This window comes from Loxodonta africana, chromosome 4, assembly GCF_030014295.1.
Source record: "Loxodonta africana isolate mLoxAfr1 chromosome 4, mLoxAfr1.hap2, whole genome shotgun sequence".
Taxonomy (NCBI): domain Eukaryota; kingdom Metazoa; phylum Chordata; class Mammalia; order Proboscidea; family Elephantidae; genus Loxodonta; species Loxodonta africana.
In genome coordinates this window covers 72,747,773-72,770,133 of record NC_087345.1, presented here as the reverse complement: position 1 = coordinate 72,770,133, position 22,361 = coordinate 72,747,773, and the positions used below count along the sequence as shown (strand labels likewise).

Here is a 22,361-nt window from a genome sequence, read left to right as displayed (position 1 = left end):
TGAGTACTTGTTAGAAATGCAAACACCAGGGTCCACCCCAGACCTCCTCAATTAGAAATGGGTCTCAGAATTCTGTGTTCAACATCTAGGTAATTCTGATACATACTCTAGTTTGAGAACTAATAACCTAGAGTTAGAGGCTGGGGTCTATGAACTTGTTTGGGAATATATATATATAATCTTTATTTTCACTAACCTTTAATTGAAATTTAGCATTTCCATTGAGGATGTAGGCAACAAACTACTTCGGTAATTATTAGGATCAATGCTAGATCTTATTATTCAATGCATTAATAAAGAACACCTATAATGGGTTTTTTTCCTATAATATCACAGATTTGAAAAATATTTTATAACTATCTAAATATAATTGGCTTCTTTTGTAGTTCTGTATATATTCATTTTATGCATTAAAAACATTCTGTGGTAATGGACCGCAACTACCACAGCCTCCACCAGACCAAATCCAGCACAACTAGATAGTTCCTGGCTATCACCATTGACTGCTCTGACAGGGATCATAATACAGGGTCCTGGACAGAGCTGGAGAAAAATGTAGAACAAAATTCTAACTCAAAAAAAGACCGGACTTACTGGCCTGACAGATTAGAGAAACCCAGAGAGTACGGCCCCTGGACACTCTTTTGGCTCAGTAATGAAGTCACTCCTGAAGTTCACCTTTCAGCCAAAGATTGATTAGACAGGCTCATAAAGCAAAACGAGACTAAAAGGGCACAGCAGCCCAGGGGCAAGGACTAGAAGCCAGGAGGGGACAGGAAAGCTGGTAATAGGGACCCCAAGGTGGAGAAGGGCAGAGTGTTGACATGTCGTGGGGTTGGCAACCAATGTCATAAAACAATATGTGTCCTAAATGTTTAATGAGAAGCTAGTTTATTCTGTAAACTTTCATCTAAAATGCAATTAAAAAAAAATTCTGAGAAAATATCCATAGGCTTCAGAGACTGCCAACGAGATTCCATGGTTCAAAAAATATTAAGAAACCCTAGTCTAGAAGAATTTCACACAAGGAAAGCTCTGAGCAAAGGCTAAGAGGTGAGAAAAGGCAGGACAAGGCAAGTGTTCCATCTGACTGAAACATGAGGTAAAAGAAAAAAACAGTGGAAGAGAAAACAGAAAGGCTGACCCTGATCCTCAGAACTGAGCTTTTTTTTGTTTTTGGAGACTCTGGGTAGTTACTCAATTAGGATTTTTAAAAGGGGGCAAGACTCAAAAGAAAGCAGAGGAGACATAGCTAAATCGGGATAACAAGGGTGGACTGGGATATAAAGCCACAAATGGTGAGAGACCAAAAAGGAGACTAAATTTTTAGTTCAGGTAAGACTAATAACAGCCAAAACTGAACAGGGTGACAATGGAAATTGAAAGAAAGGGTGGACTACCAGAGCACTATAAAGATTTAGAAACCCTGGTGGTGTGGTGATAAGTGCTGTGGCTGCTAACCAAAAGGTTGCCAGTTTGAATCCACCAGGCGGTCTTTGAAAGCCCTATAGGGCACTTCCACTCTGTTCTATAGGGTCACTATGGGTAGGAATTGACTGGAAGGCAATGTTTTTTTTTGGATACCCTGGTGGTGTAGTGGTTAAGTGCTACCTTGCTAACCAAAAGTTTGGCAGTTTGAATCTACCAATCTCCTTGGGAACTCTATGGGGCAGTTCTACTCTGTCCTATAGGATCCCTACGAGCGGGAATCAACTCGATGGCAACGGGTTTGGGTTTTTTTTTTTTTTTTTAAAGACAGATTTCAAGTGAGAGTCACTGGAACAAGAGTCATACCAGAACACAATCAGGGAAGCCAGGTGGGGCAAGTTTGGAGGAAAAAAGTGCTGAGTTGCCTACAGGATATCAAGATAGATACATTCACCGTTTATTCACAGCATGATACTAACAACCTTCAAGCATCTTCTGAACGCTTATTGTGACTTCAGCAAGAGCTTTTCCCTAACAGGGATTTTTACCCTGGGAAGCCCATGGGCTAGCAGGGGGCTCCACGAATCCCCGAAATTATAAACACAAATTTCGTTTGTGGTTCATGGACATTTTTCTGAGGCGGAGGTGCACACTTGGAATACAAAGCCAAAGCGTTTGGGACTTCCTTTTCCCCCAAAAAAGTGTTAAGTCCTCTCTATTCACCCTTCTAGCATGAGTCTTAGAACAACAACAACAAAGTCTCAGTAATTAAGCGGCGGAGAACTGGTTCTCACAGATTTGTGAATGGTTCTGAGTCAGTAGAAGCTCACCACACAGTCACCAGATGAGGAAACACTTTGGAATTCAATGGAAATGACAGTACGGTTTCTGACTCATCTCTTGAGGCAACTCTTGCCTGAATACCTGTCTCTACAAGAGTAGTCATTAAAGCTCCAAGTTTAAACACTAAAAATGGTGAGTTTTATAATAACCCCTGCGCTGCTCAGCTTCCCACTGTCCAAAGAAGCCAAGCTGCACCGGAAGCGAAGCCACAGCTCCGGAGCCGGCAAAGTTTTGCTTTAGTACTGCCCTCTACTGGCTACTTGCAAGCTACTCTCATGCCCAAAAATCTTTGCCAAAGAGATTTTGCAGTTAGGCTTCTTGATTGATGTAGAGAGCCTCTCTAGAGATTTCAGACCCAAAAGAGGTAAAAACAAAAAAAACCTACCAACTAGAAAACAAAATAAAAACAATGCCAAGATTTCAACAATGTTAAGAAACTACAACATTGTCTAATATAGTGCCTTGCTGATACTCATTAAAATGTTGTTAGTCTTAGATAATTAAGATACTTGATGCCTTTACCGTGGTGTATGCAAAAAGACAATGTATAAGCAGAAGAAACCAAGATACTAGAAAATTTTTTAAAATTGTGCCTACAAAACGTAAAAGGGAAATAAAAGGCTTGAGGATACTTTTGTTTTCATTAGAAGTGATTACCTTTGTTAGGGTGCATGGGACGTGTTTTTCACAAAAAGCTTCAAAAACATAGTGACAGGATTGTGGCTGAATAAGCTGGGAGCTAGAATTGAATAGGTTCTCATATACCCAGTGAAGACAGGGAGGAGATACCAGATTCTCCAAAAAGGCCTTCTTGCTTTTGTTTAACTGGAAAACAGTAGAATGAAGGGGGTCTTGTACACTTACTTCATAAGCCGGTGGCACTGACCAAAATATCAAAAAGTACCTTTGTTTCCTAGTGCTTTAGCAACTCTCTTTACTAATCTTTTCTTTTTCCTTCCTCACTTTATGTTTTGTTTGACTTCTTTTTTTCCTTTCCTCTTTAATATACACCTAATTCCACACCTGGGGGTGTAGGGCTGGGGGAGATGGTGTTTCAGTGGTAGAATTCTTGCTTTCCATGCTGGAGACCCAGGTTCGATTCCTGGCCAATGGGCCTAGCGCAGCCACCACCTGTCTGTCAATGGAGGCTTGCATGTAGCTACGATGCTGAACGGGTTTAGGCTGAGCTTTCAGACTAAGATGGACTAGAAAGAAAGATACAACCATCTACTTCTGAAAATCAGCCAGTGAAAACTCAATGGATCACAACAATCCAATCGGCAAGTCATCATGGGGACAGCGCAGGACCGGGTAGCATTTTGTTCTTTTGTACATGGGGTCTCCATGAGTTGGGGGGCTGATTTGACAGCAGCTAACAGCAATAACAACAATTTCACATCTGCTGTACACCTCTTTGTATTGGCACAAGAGCTAAAAGGAAAAGACAGTTATACTGAATTCTTCCCCTTTATATGGTTTTTCCCTCTTTTCCTTTTTTAAAATTCAGCAGCACACCTTACTTTTGGCTTACCTTTCTGTTAAAACTTAGAACACTGGTCACATTTTGCCTTTCTTTCCATTATCACCTTCTTATGTTATCAATAGAAACCCTGGTGGCAGTGGTTAAGAGCTATGGCTGCTAACCAAAAAAAAGGTCGGCAGTTCAAATCCACCAGGCGGTCCTTGGAAATCCTGTGGGGCAGTTTTACTCTGTCCTATAGGGTTGCTGTGAGTCAGAATCGACTCGACAGCAATGGGTTTGGCTTTTTTTGGTTTTTATGTAATCAGTACACAGGGATGATAAATTTAAGTTACCATCACCATCTGATGAGTCAGCAAGCCCTGGGCAGATATTAAAGACTTCTTGGTTGATTAATGAAAGTACATGTTGCTGTTCCTTTTCTCCTGTAACTTAAGGAACAGGAGAAAGAAAGAAAATACTGCCTACACTAACATATAACTGAGATGCTAACTGTCCCTTCTTCCTTTGAAGTCATAACCCCTCTTGGACCCTCCAAGAAAACCTACTCACAGGAGTTACTAAAGGTGTTAAAGTGGACAGACGAGAGGCTTACAACATGAACTCACAACTAACAGCCTTAGAGACTGCCCCTTATGCATTTTTCTCCAATGTCCCTGGCTCTGCAGGTGTCTCTAAGGGTCTTTTCTATCAGGCAGGGTCCATCCTCTTGGCTCCCTTCTCTGTTATACCCAGCAATCCCTTCTGTCCCTCATTCTTCCTCCGGGATGCAAAACAAAAGCCCTATAGGTAACCAGACTAATTCTATTCCATGTTTCTCATCGGACTGTCTTCCAAACACTTAATACTTTCTCCAAGAGTTTTCTTACCAGCTGCTAAGTGATTAATATTTTTTTAATGTTGTCACAATTCTCATTAGTAGTAGTTTTCACACATCTATACCAAAAAAAAGTTGTTTTTTTTTTCGGAAGCTAGGTGTCTCTGCAACAGCTCTAAGTCCCACTTCTTTGGAAGTTAATTCCCTGAGGACATAGCCAAGAAACTTTTCTTCCTTTCCTCAATATCACCCATCCTTTATAAAAAATAAGCAAGACTTCAGAGGCTCAACTTTGATAAGATGAAACATTATTGCTCCTGGAGAAGAGCTGTGCTGGTTTTTTGTTTTTGTTTTAAACTAAAAATAACATTTTAAAAATACTTTAAAAGTCACTTTTTTAAGGACAAATATACTTGCTAGACCAGATGGTTAGAAATATATCACAGAAATTGACCTTGTTATTGAAAAGCATAGCTGAAAAATTATGCAAATAATTTGCTGTGTCTGCATTAACAGTTTCCTGTGGAACTATATGATTCGACATCAATTTAGCCATATGCAATTTGGCCAAAAAGGTTAACTGCCATGTCTAGACCTTACCAATGGGAGTGTAAAAGGAGATCACATTTATTTATTAATACCTAATTTAAGAAAACTCCAACTCCACATCCTGCTTAGCTACAGGAATTCCAGGCTCTTGACAAATTCCTTTCCTCACTATTTCTGGAAGTCAGGAATCCACCCCAGTTGTCTGCTCCATCAGCCACTCATCTGTCTCCAGACCAATCCATGCTCTCTGTGCACAGGCTGCCCATAGCTCTGCTACAGTTCACCTCCTGCAATTTCTGGACTCCATCTCCCTCCAGCTACTGCTGGCCTCCCCTATTCTGCTTCAACTCAAGCACAGGCAGATCCCCTTCTCAGTTCTCTCATGACACAGCTCAGCCAAATTGCAACTTTTAGCAAAGGCTCTCTGAAGGTTCAGGAAAATAGGAAGGGCATTACATCACCACCAATGCTTCAGAGCTGCTACTGGGTATAGCTACTCCCAAAGACCAAGAGCCCAGATACACCTCCAACTTTCTTATAATAGTCATCTTCAGACTGGAATCCTTGTACCTGGGGTATGTGAATATTTTCCAAGACATACAGAATATGAACAATTTTAAGGGATTCAATTTCCTGGTCCTTAACTTCCAGATAAACTCTTTCCCAAAATGAATCTGGGAAGTTGCCTTTAGTAGGTTAAGCTTTTCCTTTCTACCTTCCCCTTTAATAGCTGTCCTTCTCTTGCTTAAAAACAAACTCACCTCTCCACCATAAACTTACTATGGTATATTAGGAGACAATCTTCCACGTCCCTACCCGCTGCCCTCCCAATTTCTGCAGGTCTTGAGAGCAAGGCAGTAACTGCCCTTAGTTCTTGACTATCTTTCAATGTCATGAACATCCTTGGAAGACAGACATAGTGTCTCCCTCTAAAGTAAAGAGCAGGCATGCTTACTATTCAGAATAATAAAGATAATGTCTCCCTCTAGAACAAATGGAAGGCATGCTTACTACCCATTACAAAAGATCTGGCTACCCTAAGGCTAGAATTCCTCTTCTGAATTGCAAACCACTGCATGAGCAGGCATTGATCTGGTCCCATCCATATTGCCTCTGTGTGAATTTGGGCTCAGGGAACCAATGCAAAAATGGTAATATTCTTCTGGGTACCACTACTGCAGTGAGTAATAACCTGTCCTTTGACTCTGACCCTGGAGTCTCATGTCTTCTACCAGTGTCCATGAAACTGTGGCAGGTTAACTTATTAGCTTGCAAGTAGGGTAAAATCTCAGGTCCTTCACAGATTTTAACATGGTGCATTATCACAGGGTATAAAAATCTCTGCCCACCAAACAAATGATAAGATATTCAAATTTCTTTAACCAAATCACCATAAACACTATCCATTTCATTAAAAGATGTATTTTAAATAACACATTACTTTTTATGTTTAATATTTATCAAATTTTCTTACATATGTCATTGTGATCATTAAACTCTTAGAGCCTTATGGTAACAAAAAGAATATATACATATATCATATACATCTAATCCACTGCTAGTGGAAATGCAAAATGGTACAGTTGTTGTGGAAAACAGTGTGGTGGTTCCTCAAAAAACTAAAAATAGCATTACCATATGACCCAGCAATTCCACTCCTAGGTATATACCCAAAAGACTTGAAAGCAGAGACTCAAACAGATACTTGTATACCAATGTTCCTTGTAGCACTATTAACAATGGTCAAAAAGCAGAAACAACCTAAATGTCCACCAATGGATCAATGGATAAACAAAATGTGATACATACACACAATGGAATACTATTCAGCCAGTAAGAGAAATGAAGTATTGATACATGTTACAATATGGATGGATCTTGAAGACATTACGCTGAGTGAAATCAGTCAATCACAAAACAAATACTGTACGACCTCACTTATATAAAAAGATAAGAACAAGCACATGTGTAGAGACCAAAGTTTATTAGCAGTTACCAGGGATGGGAGAGAGGGGGAAAGGGGGGGATTATTGCTTATGGAGTACTGACTTTTGGTCTACAATGATGGAAAATCTCATTGATTAAGGGTAGGGTTGCACAGCCTATTAATCTAATTGCTGTCAATAAGTTGTACACCTGTAAAAAGCTGAATTGGCAAAAGTGTGATAGATATATTTATAAAAATGAAAAAAAAAAAAAAGTAGCTGCTGAGGCTGCATTTTGTACAACCAAACACCTCATGGAATTTAGTTTCCTGGTTTGGATGTTTAGGGTCATGGTTTCATGGGGCATCCCAGATAACTGGCCTAATATCATATTTAGTGCTTCTATTTTACCTCCTAGTTCATTATGTAGTGTCTAGGGTCTTAAAAGCTTGCAAGCTGCCATTCAAGACACAACAATTAGTCTCTATTCACCTGGAATAACAGAAAAAAAAGAGTCAGGAACAGGAAGGGGAAGTGGAATGTGAGGCTAATTGCCACCATGAACAACTCTTTGCTATGAGACCAGAAGAGCTGGATGGTGCCCAGTTACCATTACTCAACATTTTGATCAAAGATCGTATAGAAGAATCCTGATCAAAAGGAGGATGCAGAATAGAATTTCAAATTCTCATTGAATCCAGATTTCCTGGAGCCATGAAGGGTAGATGAACCCCTGAAACTATTGCCCTGAGATAATCTTTAAACCTTAAACCAAAAATACCCCCTGAAGTATTCTTAAAAACAAACAATAGTTTAACTAGTAAAGAATGTCTGCCTTGAACATAGAGCTCTTTTAAGAACTATCTATATGGGATCAAACTGACAACAGCAACTTGAAAGATAAGAAACTTAGAGGACAGTGAGTTTATGTTAATGGGGGAGAAACACTTCAGAAAAGGAGAGTGAGAATGGTTACACAACTCAAAGAATGTAATCAATGTCACTAAATTGTACATGCAGAAATTGTTGAATTGGTAAATGCTCTGTGTATATTCATAACAACAACAAAAGCAAATTATTTAAAAAAAATCAGGCATCAGATTTTCAAATGTAATGGAATTCTGGAATTACCCTAGAGTTTTTAAGACTAGTAAATGCTGAATTCACCCCCCATGGACAAAGTTAGCAAAAGTCCCAATGTCTATTCTCTCCTGGATCAATGTTAAGTCACATCCTACATTTCCCTGCTGTCCCCACTGCATGTCTAAAGCAGCCCTTTTTTCACCATGCACTCCAGCACAAGTGCCTCTCACAACCCTCCCTGAGTTATACTGTCGCCAAGAACCCTGCGGGTTGGCAAAATTCTGAGTGACGTTAGGTAGGTGACTATAGAATGGGGAACCCATTAGCCTCTCTCCATTTTCTAGCACTGATATCTTACACATAGCATATGGTTTTAAATTTAAAGTATCCCAGAAACAGACCTTGTTATCAAAAGCAGATTGAAAAAATGTGCAGACATGTCAAAATACTTGCATTAATGAGGCCTTATGGATTTACACGATATCAAGAGAAGTCCCCAAAGGCAGAACTACTCATCAAATCTATTTCTTCTGACTCATTTCCTCTGGAGGAGCAACTGAGAATAACTCAGGCAAAAGGCAATGAAATAATTTCTTTGGTAATAGGAACCTGGTCAGAAAACTAGAGGGGTATTTCTAAATTAAACTATACCTATGGTGCTTTCTTGGGGAGTCACATGTCGTGTTTTCTTGGTGGGTTTTTTTTTCCCCTTTACTTAGGAGGAAAAATCTATTAAACTTTTACTTAAAGAAAGAAATCCAGAGGCTAATTTAATGATGACTAATTAGGGCAAACAGACTAAGAATTCTCTCTTACTTCATTCAAAAACTGTTTACTTCATAGTAAAAATACATTTTGAAAGGTTGTAGTTCACAATAGCTTTTCCTGCCAACAAATCTGCTAGATACATACAGTGCTACATGGCTGTAGCTGGCTAGAAGTCTTATGTCCCCATTAAGTGGTTGGGCTTAATTGTAGTCACCCGATCAGTGTCAACATTGAACTTTTCCCCTCTATGTTTTTATTTGGCACTGCCTGAAAAAGCCTAACTAGTTGTAAAAACAACGAAAATGAGTTACGCTTTTCAGATGCTGTTTTCAAAAACTGGGTCAGAGACCACTGGGGTATGTCCTGGCTCCCTGAGGCACACGGGGGGAAAAGTGACTAAAGCAGAATCAATGAGGAGAATAACAGAAGCTACGGAAGGAAGAAAAGAAAGAAGAAAGGAAGGGAAGGCAGAAGAAGGAAGGGTAGAAAAAAGGTGAAGGAAGATAGCTAACACGTATTAAGAGAGAAAATTAACTATGTGGAAAAAATAAGGGAAGGGAATAACATTTACATAGACGTGCCTGTGGTAAGCGGAAAAAGTGGCTGCTTTAAAATTTGTGGTTAGACCTAAAAGGCATAAGTTTTCATAAATTCACATACATTTCTTTTAAAAGTCCCTGGTGTCTTTGGAGAATGGTAAAAAAAAAACAACTTATTACTATAAAACTAGTAAATAAAACAGGCTTTGAACTAGTTGTAAACGACTTAGTCATGGTTGATGGGAACAAGGGCAGCACATGCCTTGCACAGCAACCAAATCTCTTGCCCCTCAGATTTTGACCTGAATAGGAAACAGTGGTGCCTTACTCAAAAACGGCAATGACACACATTCACAGCAGTGTAGTTGGTCGCCATCTTTGAGCAGGACACAACAACAAATAAAACAGTTGCCATTAAGCTGATTCTAAATCATAGTGATTCCATTTGCGTCAGAGTAGAAGTGTGCTCCATACAGCTTTCAATGGGTATGACCTTTTGAAAGTATACTGCCAGGGCTTTCTTCCAAGGTGCCTCTGGGTAGATTTGAACCACCAACCTTTTGGCTAGTAGCTGAGCACTTTACAGGTTGCTCCACCCAGGGACTCCTATGCTGGATATTAGCTGCCTTCTAATAAAAATATACAACACTATGACCAAAAAGCAAAACAATACTGAATCTGATCAAACCTCTTGATCTAACTCCCAACTTACAGTGAAAAAAGTAGGGCACAGAATAACATGTTAAATGATGGCAGAATCCTGACTGTAAAAACTTCACAGGGAAAATAAACACTTCAATAAAAAGACAGAGATTGTCAAATTGGAGAACACAGAGCTGGTTGTTGCTTTTTTTTTTTCCTTATCCAATCTTCTAAATTAGTTCTTATCGTAAACTCTTTAAAGATACAAATAGATTAAAAGGATGGAAAAGGCATACCAAGCAAACAGTAAACATAGCATGGTGGAAAGGCTAGAAAAATATCAGGCAAAACGGACCTGAAAGCAAGAAGTAGTACTAGAGATAGAGCAGGAAGCTTCATAATTATAAAAAGGTTAATCAGAAAGACATACATATTATAAACTTATACGAGCCTAATAAAGGGGCTTCAAGATACACGATGCAAAATATGATAGTAATAAACAGGCAAATCCACAATCACAGTTGGAGATTTTAACACACCTCTCTCAACAACTGATAAACTAGAAAAAAAAAAAAATCAGTAAGAATACAGAAGAACTGAAATGACACTATCAACCAACCATAAAAACTTGGGAACAAAGAACCACAAAGATTCTTAAAGAAAGAAGAATGGGTAGGTTAGTTAGGAATTTATTTGCCTCCTCTTTTTTCCTCTCCTAAACCAGTTCTTTAAGTACTGTTCTAATTTAATGACAAAGCACAGGTTTGCCACAGATGTGAAAAGAAAGAACAGGAGAGGTGTTGACTTTAACGGAAGAGTGGTCCATCTTTTGAAGGAGCCCTAGTGGCGCACTAGTTAAGCACTTGGCTGCTAACTGAAAGGTCTATGGTGGAAGCCCACCAGCAGTTCTGCGAAAGAAAAACGTGGCAGTCTGCTTCTGTAAAGATTACAAACTTGGAAACCCTATGGGGTAGTTCTACTCTGTCCTATAGGGTCACTATGAGTCAGAATTGACCGCAACAGGTTTGGTTTGGTTTTGGATTCATCTATTATTTACACAGCTTTCAAACCCAATTAGGTTGGTAAAATTTTTCACATGCATGATCTCATTCCATCCTTACACCATCCTTTGAAAAAGGCAGCCCCAGTCTCCTTACCCCAATTTAACAGATAAGAAAGTCAAGCTCAGAGGCTGACCTGCCAAAGAAATAGAACTGCAAGCTTGCTGCCAGATCAAAGGGTGGACATATTTTAAAGATCACCTGAGTAAACCTTCTGGAAATACACTGAAATAGCAACTATTTATTCTCTTGAAAGTAAATTTTTCCCAATTTGTCCAAATGCATAAAGCAATTATTTAAACGGTATCGGCTCCTCAGTTGACAATTAGGCTTTATTTTCATAAGACTCCCTAAAATGACATATTCAGATTTAACAGATGGACCCAAGAGAAGACAGCTATAAATGTTCACCCTGTGTCTAAACAACATCCTAGGAGGAACACTCCTTGATGGACTCGTTGGCAAACTCATTAAGTGTTGACTATTCCTAGTTTTCCATAAAAATTTATGAACTTGTGTTTTAGAAACAAATTTTAAAGTTAGAACTCTGCAGAAAATATGCAGATTTACTCTTCCAATGTACAAAACATGGACTTTACAAAAGATTTCATTACTGAATTTACAGGATAAATCTCAGAGTAAAATGACTTTGTTCCTTGGCTTGAATCAAAATATATTTAAAAATAAACATGCAATTCAAATACGTCTTAGGCAAGGACTGGTTATTTAGATACTGTATATATGTTTTATTTATACCCCTCTCTGTGATCCACTGAGGCATATTTTCTTTTACGTACACGGGAGACCATTTCACTAAGGCTAATGGTGGTGTTATCTAGGTTAAAAAAAAAAAAACTATACACACAAGGAGCGTTTTTAAGCTTCTTGGCAAAGCACAAAAAATGATTTTTTTAGTTCCAACTGTTTTCAATTTTTTACATAAGGTCAATGTTGTAATGTCTGTTCAGATTTTTATAGGGGCTAAGTGAATAAAAAAATGCTGAGGTAAATCACTACTTTCCAATTAAAGTAAACCGGCTTTTTTTTTTTTTTTTGCAAATCACAAGACGTTGATTAAAAAAGAAAAAAACGCATGCTCTCCCCAGAAATTAGGCCAGTGGGCTCCTCCACCAGGTAGATAGTCCAGTCTGAGGTCGGTAGGCCTCCTACACTGTCTTGAAGAGGCTCTCCGGTGTCCACCTAAGCTGCCTGCATGCCTGCTGTGGACATCCAGTGAAATAGTGGCTCCATACAACCATCAGAAATAGGACTGATCTGACAATTACATTTCACACGAACTTTGAAGAAACTACCAAACAATGACAGCTCCATTACCCTTTGTGGCTTATTTTTATTCCGAATCAATAAACCTAGATATGAAGGTCTCCACAGCCCATTGTGCCTTAATTGATTCATCTAGTTACCCATGAACGCTGACTAAAGGAAAGTGTTAAGGCAGTATATGTTAAAATGTATCACTAGTTCTAAAATAATTTGTAGGGGACAGGCATGAAACCCAAGTTCAGATGTGCTCAAGTACTGAGTTGATTACTCAAGTATGAAGAGGGCTTTTGAATGTACAACTGATTTTTAGCACGTATAAAGTGTCGAGACCTTCATTTTTATTTCATAAAAGTGGGCTAAGTTGCACGAGTATCTAAAGGTGGCTGAAAAACCAGACTGCATGCTTTTTTAAGCCTAAAAATAACCAGGAAATGGAGCCAAACATGAACACTTTAGCAGAAAGGTGATAAACAGCCAAGCAGGTAATATGCTGAAAAGTGAAGAAACTCCATATAATGTATTTTGCTGACTTCAAAACACAGCAAAAAATTGAAACTTTTTATAAAGGTTAAAAAAAAAAAAAAAAAGCAGTTTGGTATGTAGGTCACCCCAAAAGTTGCCATGAGGGTCTTCTGAACTGTTAAAATCTGATGCTCTACTACCACTGGGATTCGTCTTCAATTTTAATAGCTGATAGAAATTTCTTACCAAGACCTTAATTTTTGGCATAAAAATAACAATTTACAAATCAGAATCACAAAACTAATAACTCTATTTTGATCTCCTAATTTATGAGAGAAAAAATATACAGTTGTTAATTCCAAAAAGGCCATTTAATATCTTACCCCAATTACTCTTCTAGGAAGAAGAAGAAGGGAGTGGGTGGTTGGAACCACGGTAGAACACAATGTTGAGAACAATATAAAACATCTGGAAACAAAAATCAAAGGCCAGTAAGTATTCCATCTTACTTTCATGAAACACAGGAAAATAGGGGGAAAATACTGAAACTATTCTGCCATTCCATGGAAATACACAGTAGCCATGATCACTTCCTGGATTACTCTTTGGATACTTAATTCAATTGGCCTTAATTGCTTACAAAGTGTGCAAGACAATTAGGGAGAATCTGTCTTTAATTCAGCTCTGAAAGAAGAATGAATGGATATAAACTCTAATCACAGACCACTGTGAATTATTACAGCAATTAAGAACACAGTTACCAGTCTTTAAAGCCTTTCATATAAATAGTCTGCTAACCTTTGGACCCAGGTTTCAGACTTGCAAAAACTTTGGGGTTCTTAAGGGCAAGTGAGAGCTCATTGAGGAAGGAAATAAAGTGGGAGTCTCTCTCAGACTTCTTTGACTCAAAAATAACAACAATGGTAAAGTGAGGCTCTGGACGAGTCAGGAAGTAGGTACTCTGGACTTTGTCATCATAGAAGTGGACCACTTTGTCCAAGCTGTTCAGGTCAGATGTGCGGTCCGTCATGATCATGATGACATTGGGCCAGTGCATGACAGGTCTGTCACTGGGCAAGGACACCACAGCTGGGTACTGGTCCACACCCTTAGGAGCCTCTCTGTAGGAATGGGGGTGGTGGTAGCCGTGACCCTGAAAACTCTCTGAACCTCTGTTGTCAAAAATTAAGGACACATTGGCAGCGTCGTATTTCCTGATGAAGCTGGAAATCTTTCCAAAAAGGTCTGGGTTAGCTTTTGCAGTCAACGTTTTCATTTCTGAAACAGTCGTTTGTCTGCTCAGTGCCTCATGAAAGTAAAAGCTAAACTTGGCAAGGAGCATGTTTTTGAGTTTCATCAGCCAGAGGAAAAGGTGTGGGGGCTGAACGGCCTTCTGAGACTGCCCTCCAAACAGATGTTTCTTGGTCTCCCGCTGCTTCTCGAAGATCTGGCCCCAGGTCTGCAGCTTGGTGTGGGCACTGTGTAAATTAACCAGAGAGGGGAGGAACTTCCACTCCGAGACCTGAGCCTGTGCCTTCAGGAGATGACTCAGGACATCAACCTCCAGCTGGAAACTGCTCTCCAAGGGGCTGAGAATTGGGTGGTGAAATCTAAAGGAGGAACGGAAATTGACAGAAGTAAGTGGAAATGTCACTCCACAGTTGCCTTTTCTATCCCCCCAAAAAACAACGTAGTCAGACAAATATTACACTTGGGGGTAGTGGGAAAAAAGAGCAAAAAATTCCATGCTGATTCATTAAAAAAGTACAGACTATAAAGCTGTATTTGAAACACAGCGGATTATCAGTAAGTGTTTATTAAAGGAATATAATATCTATGAGAACGCCTTTATTCAGTCCTGGTTCTGGTTCCCAAATTCTTCATCTTTATTCACAGTTAAAAACAAAATGGTAGCCAAACAATAAATATCTAACATTTTTCCACTGTTCTTAGGAAAAAAATCCAAAATTCTTAAAAAGACCTCTGAGGCCTTGAGTGATATGGTCCTTCCTAATCTTCAGCCACATTCCCATCCTTCTCACTTTTCTCAGACATTAATTAAAAATGTGATGATATTACAAAGGAGGTCAAGGTAGTAGAGCAATTGCAGTCCCACTTGCTCTAGACAAAGTGTTTTATAAAACTTTTTGACCATGATCTACAGTAAGAAATATACTTTATACTGTGACCAAGTGCATACAAATATAAATAAATCAAGGTTTTATTTCATATTCACACTTAAAATGTACAATGTAATCTTAATGTTTTCTATCATATATATATTCTTTATATTATATACACACACATATTCTTTAAACGGATTCCAAAAAACCCACTACTGTTAAGTCAATTCTGACTCATAGTGTCCCTACAGGACAGGGTAGAACTGCCCCATAAGATTTCCAAGGCTGTAGATCTTTTTTTTTTTTTTTCTCTCTCTCTCTTTTTTTATTGTGCTTTAAGTAGAAGTTTATAATTCAAGTCAGTTTCTCATACAAAAACTTATACACACATTGTTATGTGAACCTAGTTGCTCTCCCTACAATGTGACAGCACACTCCTCCTCTGCACCCTGTATTTCCTGTGTCCATTCAACAAGCTCCTGTCCCCGATGCCTTTTCATCTTGCCTCTGGGCAGGAGTTGCCCACATAGTCTCATGTGTCTACTTGAGCTAAGAAGAACACTTCTCACCAGTGTCATTTTATGTCTTATAGTCTAGTCTAATCTTTGACTGAAGAGTTGGCTTCGGGAATGCTTTTAGTTTTGGGCTAACAGAGAGTCCTGAGGCCATGTCCTCTGGGTTCCCTCCAGTCTCAGTCAGACCATTAAGTCTGGTCTTTTTACTAGAATTTGAGCCCTGCATCCCACTTTTCTCCTGCTCCATCAGGGATTCTCTGTTGTGTTCCCTGTCAGGGCAGTCATCAGTGGTAGCTGGGCACCATATGGTTCTTCTGGTGTCAGGCTGATGGAGTCTCTGGTTTATGTGGCCCCTTCTGTCTCTTGGGCTCTTATTTTTCATTCTGTCTTTGGTGTTCTTCATTCTCCTTTGCTCCAGGTGGGCTGAGACCAATTGATGCACCTTAAGGCTGTAAATCTTTATGGAAGCAGTCTGCCACGTCTTTCTCCTGCAGAGTGCTGGTGGGTTTGAACCACCGAGTTTTTTGTTAATAGCCAAGCACTCAACCACCGCACCACCTGTGCACCTTGCTTAAACAGATTACTTATTCACTAAATTAATTTTATGATGCATAGATTGCTACCTGCTGTTTGTAAAATGAAGCCCTGGTGGTGCGGTGGTTAAGCACTATAGCTGCTAACCAAAAGGTCGGCAGCTCGCATCCGCAGCTGCTCCTTGGAAACCCTATGGGAGAGTTCTACTCTGTCCTATGGGGTCACCATGAGTCAGAATTGATGTGCCGGCAACAGGTAGCAGGTTTGTAAAATATTGTTCTACTTCACAGGTAACAGCAATATTGAGGTAAAGGAGTGCAGTGGGGACTATCCTCCCTTACAGGCAGAAGAGGAAAAAAAAAGACAAGTTCAAAGACGCTGAGGCAAGGGAGAGCATGACCCTTTCTTATCAATACTTTTGATTCTTCAGGTCTCCTCTTGAGAGTCACTTCCTTAGAAATATCTTCTCTGTCCTTCCCAGACTAGGTCAGGTCCCTCAGTTACACACTCTAATTTCTTAATATGTCTTCCCCTTTAAGTAGTTTGACTGTATAGTTTATCAGGCAAACAGAGACATATGGTCACCCTAGCTTTAAGCTACTTGATAAGGGAAAGGAGTATCTGCCTACTTCCTTCACTCCAATAGCTCAAGAATACATGGCATATGGAACAAATATAATAAATGTGATACCAACTATGTTAAGATTTAAATCCTGGTCTCTACTCATTAATTCTGTCCGTTATTTATGATCTAACTGAAGTTCTGTAACAGTGGAATAGAATGACTAAGGAGAGTCCTTCCTGTATAGACTACTTAGAGCTTTCTTGTCTGATCTTTCCTTCTGAGGAATGATCAATAGTTTTCAGTGTCTGCCTCCTTCTCAAGGAGCCTGCATAAAGCCCCTACAACTGTTCCTGAAGATCCAAAGCACCTGCAGAGGCTGAAGGAATCATCTTGGCAAGTGACCCCATTAGAAAGGTGAGCAGAAGAACCTAGCACTTACTGAGTATATCTTATGCCCAGGCACCATGTTAGAAGATGCACAGGACTGAGCCCATTTAATCTGCTTCACTGTCAATGAGACAGAAGCTCTTCACACAGCTCTGTCTCAGCCCCTTTTGAAGAGGAAAACGCTGGCTATCAAACAATTAGAAAACAAACGATCACAAGTATATCTAGCAGTTCTTTTTTTTTTTTTAAATCTATTTAAGCACTAATTAAGAGATTATGGTTATGAGAGCCCATGCTAAGTTGGATAATCAGTTGAAACTGATTATTATGTGATAAACAGAATGTAGTTAATATTCACAATAAGATAACATATTGTTTTTATTTTACCCTCAACATTCTTCAAAATGGAGAGACACTAAACCATTAGTGGAGGTTGAGCGTAACAATACAGTCAAACAATCAGAAGGACAGACCAGACTCAAATCTTCTATCTCAATGTGCTTAATCAATTAACTAACCTGGGGCTCTTCAAACAGTGTATGTTTTAGAATAAATATTAAATATTTAAAATAAATATTAAATATTTAGAATAAATATTATACATACATGTACAACACCACAACACACATCATTATAGCATAAGTCTCAAAACCTTTGAATTATAAGAGAGGCTCCAACCACCTTAACTTCCAGGCCCCCTGATGGCTTCTTAGGAGTGTTAGTGCCACACAATTCTTTATCACAGCTATCAGGAAAATCTGCCGAGGATCTCTTAGTCAAGAAAATGGTATGAGGTTGGAGAAAATTCTACCACAAATAACACTACTGTTATTTTTCTACTGCTTTCAGTTGGAAATCACCATTTATATCCAATGCTCTCCTTGAAAGAACATGAATTCCCTGTATAAATGCTGAGAAAGAATTCTGAACGAGCTCTTCCATAAACATATACTAAACGTGTTTAAATGCTGAACATTTATTAAGGATGAGGTCAAAGCTATTTTTCATCCTTAACAAGAGCTTAAAAATTCATGTTAATGTTAGTCTGCCAAGGTTTCGAGATCAGCATTATGATGTATCATTTCCCCATTCCCACTCCGCTGTGTGCCTCACAGCTATTCACAACTCATCTTATAGGGGGATTTGGTAAACTCTGTTAAAGATTGTAATCCAAAAATACACACCTCATCTATAGCGGCAAGCTTGAAAGAGTCTGCACACAGAATAGAGTGACAACTATTTGCAGAGAATAGCTGCTCTAATTATAGTCAGGACTAAAGAAGGGAGGCAGGAAGGAAAGAAGGAAAGGAAGGACAGAAGAGCCCTCTACAGAATATAAAATAGGTTCCTCTAATATTTTAATGACGAAACAGACAACTCCACTACAGAAACACTACCTCTCTTCTTCACAAGTCTATACCTTCCAAAAAAAGTATACTGGCCATATGCATGTGAGAAGACCAGTTAAAATGAAATCTGTAACCTCTTTTCATTTAATTAGTTTACTAGCTCTTAGATAAAAATATATTGAGGATACAAACATAAATTATCCAGAGATTTGCCCTATATACCCTTACATGGTAGAAGAAAGTATTTATCCATTAAAAAGTCCATTGCCGTTGAGTCAATTCCGACCCATAGCGACCCTACAGAACAGAGTACAACAGCCCCATAGGGTTTCCAAGGCTGAAATCCTTATGGAGGTCTTTTGCAGCAGATTTGACCGATGCAATGCATCTTTTGCTTTCTTGACTGCGCTTCCATGGGCACTGATTGGGGATCCAAGTACAATGGAATCTTTGACAACTTCAATCTTTTCTCCTTTTATCATGATTTTGCTTACTGGTCCAGTTGTGAGGATTTTCGTTTTATGCTGACGTGTAATACATGTTGAAGGCTGTGGTCTTTGATCTTCATCAGTAAGTGCTTCAAGTCCTCTTCACTTTCAGCAAGCAAGGTTGTGTCATCTGCATAGCCCAGGTTGTTAATGAGTTTTCCTCCAATCCTGATGCCCCGTTTTTCTTCATATAGCCCAGTTTCGCAGATTATTTGCTCAGTATACAATTGAATAAGTGTGGTGAAAGGATACAGCCCTGACACACACACCTTTTCTGACTGAACCACACAATATCCCCTTGTCCTGTTCAAACAACTGCCTCTTAATCTATGCACAGGTTCCTCATGAGCACAATTAAGTGTTCTGGAATTCTCATTCTTCATGATGTTATCCATAATTTGTTATGATCCATACAGTCCAATGCCTTTGCATAGTCAATAAAACACAGGTAAGCATCTTTCTGGTATTCTCTGCTTTCAGCCAGGATCCATTTGACATCAGCAACGATATCCCTCATTCCACATCCTCTTCTGAACCTGGCTTGAATTTTTGGCAGTTCCCTTTCGATGTATAGCTGTAGCCACTTTTGAATGATCTTCAGCAAAATTTTACTTGCATGTGATATTAATGATATTGTTTAATAATTTCCACATGAGAAGGACGTCATGTTTGGTAAAGTAGAGGGTCACTGAGAAAGAGGAAGACCCTTAACGAAACTGATCGACACAGTGGCTGCAACAATGGATTCAAGCATAACAAAATGAGGATGGCGCAAGACCAGGCAGTGTTTTGTTCTGTTGTACATAGGGCTGCTATGAGTCAGAACCACCTCCACGGCACCTAATAACAACAACAATAATCTTTATAGAAGCACACTGCCACATCTTTCAACCGCGAAGCAGCTGGTGGGTTCAAACCACTGACCTTTTGGTTAGCAGCTAAGTGCTTAACCACTGTACTACCAGGGTTCCTTGGAGATATTTAAAATGAATACAAAATAGAAAATAATAAATCTCTTAAGAGTGTACAAATAAAATAACAGTTTAGAGGAAGGAGTGACTCCTTTTGGTTGAAAGACTGTGGAGGCCATAAAAGAGATAGCATTTGAATTAGGCCAATGAAGCTTCCTTCTCACTAAGAGTCTGGGTACAACTTAAGGCACCTGATGGGCGGTAGGAGCCCTGGCGGCGCAACGGTTAAGTGCTCAGCTGCTAACTGAAAGGTTGGCAGTTTGAACCCACCCAGCAGCTCTGCAGGAGAAAGACCTATTGATCAACTCTCGTAAAGATTACAGCCTAGAAAACTCTATGGGGCAGTTCCACTCTGTCACGTGGGGCTGCTGTGAGTCAAAAATGACTCAAGGGCACACAACAATAGCAGAAGAATTTGAAAATATCAAGTTTGGGCAAGATCACACAAGGCCTGGACTCTTCACTGCTAAGATTCCTATGCGTGTCAAATGCTTGGAGTGGAACGCTTCCCACAGAAATTGTACTGGTATTGGTTTTGCTTACGAAATTTTCAGGGAGCAATAATTAACCATGTTGAACTATACACACGCAATTAACCAATGGTTTCATTAACCATCTTGGTACAAATCTTTTTTTGAAGGAAAAAAGGCATAAGGTCTAAATACAGTTCTCCTTTTGGTGAGAATTGCGTCAACTGAAGCACTCAGGTAAAGAAACTATCTATGCTCCTAAAATGTAAACAGAAATTTTATGTTGTTCAATTTTTTAAGATGCTATTTAGATTCTAGCTGTAAAATTATAATTAAAAAATAAAGAACACCCAATGGTGTATTATTCCTATACAAAAAGGATTTAAAAAGCAGTTGTTCAAAATACATAAATAATAGCTCATTTCTTTCTTTAAAGGCATTATTTCTTAAAATCATATTCTTGATTTAGAGGAGTAAATATTAATTTACATTTATAATCTATTTTTCAGTTCTGTTTTAATGATGAAACAAAGATTAGCCAGGGTTTTCTTTTACATCCATGTACAAAATAGGTAAATAAACTAAAAACGAATCCTACAGAATCAGAAAACTGATACTTTCTTGAAAAAAAATCCCAAGTTCTACCTCCTCTCAAAAGTATTCAAGGAATAGCAGACACACTGACCCTGCAGGAGCTGAATTAATGCTTCTCTTTCTAAATAGCACACACTGAAAAGCTTTTAATAATTATCTTCACTTTGAAGTGCAACACCACAAATGACTACGATTCTTAAGAATTTACACTTGCTTAATAACGTAATAAGCATGCAGAAAGAGGAAACCATTACACCATTCTACTGTGAATACAACTGGTTTCCAGAAGAAAAACAAATCATGCTTTTCATGTGCAGTGCAATGAATCACTTTTATATGGCCTTTCTAGCCATGGTCTTGTAACTCCCACAAAATGATTGGGTAGGACTATGCAAAAAAGGTGCGTAAAACTCTTTCCAAGATTGGCTAGATATGCAAATAAGCTGCCTATGGCCCACCCAGGGAACTGGTCAGTTTTGCCATTCTGCTAGGCTTAAAAAGCGCCAGTCCCAGAGCTTGAAGGGAGACCTCACTACCATCAAGAACAGCGTGGAACCGAGTGCATCCTTTGGACCCAGGGTCCCCGTGCTGAGAACATCCTAGACCCAGGAGACAACTGTAACACCAGAGAGCCGTAACACTGGAGGTGGCAGCAGCACTAGATGGCAGTGGTACGAGACCAGCAGAGGCACTGGACCGGCTGACATCTACAGCCAGCTTGTTGACCCACAGGCAGGAGGCTTGCTTGAAGAGTGGGGTGTCTCTGGGCACTTGTTGGTAGAGCTAGGCTTGCGGACCCAAAGAGCAAGATAGCTGAGTACCTTCAGGCAGGAGGCTTCCTGACAGAGTAGGGTGCTTTTGGGCACTTATTGGTAGAGCTAAAGAGCTTTGTAACGCTTGCCCAAGCAGGGGCAGAGGCCAGGCCCGAGCAGGAGCCTATGCTGAAAGCAAGGGCCAAAGCCAAGGGTAAGGACTGAGGCCAAGAGGGAGGCCTGCCTGCCTGCAGGCATGGCAGACAAGACGCTGAGATGTTGGAAGCTGTCATGATTGACAAACTACATCCTATCGCCTGAGTTGTTTCTGTTACTTCCAAATTGATTCTAAATCGTAACCTGTTACTTCTCTAATAAACCCCATAATTGTGAGTATAGTCTGGAGTTGTGTGCCATTGCAATGAATTATCAAACCCAGCAAAGAACTAGAGTGGCGTGGGAGGGACAGCTGGTGTGAGAATTGGTAAAAAGGGTTGGAGAGTGGAAGTATGTCTGACCTACACCTCAAGAATTAGCCACAGGCTGATGCTAATCTGGATAGTTCTCATTTCTTACCCTGAAGTTAGACAATGTCTGATGTCACCATTTTACACCATGCATCTCTGAAAGCAGACTGGACATTTGCAATAATTCACACCGTATGTGCACCTTAAATCAGGGCCAGAAGTTTAGACTCCATGCTACTCATCAATCTTGTTAATTTTTTAATAC

General features: G+C 39.5%; 1 protein-coding gene across 3 annotated transcripts in view; it reads right to left on the bottom strand.

Annotated features, from left to right (window-relative positions):
* Positions 1–1,808: 1,808 nt before the first annotated feature.
* The window catches only part of KICS2 (KICSTOR subunit 2), a 36,214-nt gene continuing 15,661 nt past the window's right edge, over positions 1,809–22,361 (bottom strand). Inside the window, exons 3-4 of one of the 3 annotated variants that reach the window (XM_003405176.4) lie at positions 13,680–14,491; positions 1,809–8,734 (exon numbers count right to left, since the gene is read on the bottom strand). In XM_003405176.4, coding sequence (XP_003405224.2) covers positions 8,661–8,734; positions 13,680–14,491 — 886 coding nt within the window. In that variant the 3' untranslated portion in view covers positions 1,809–8,660. Of the gene's footprint in view, positions 14,492–22,361 lie in introns of all 3 variants that reach the window. The other 2 variants (XM_064283933.1, XM_023558417.2) reach the window with 2 other exon arrangements.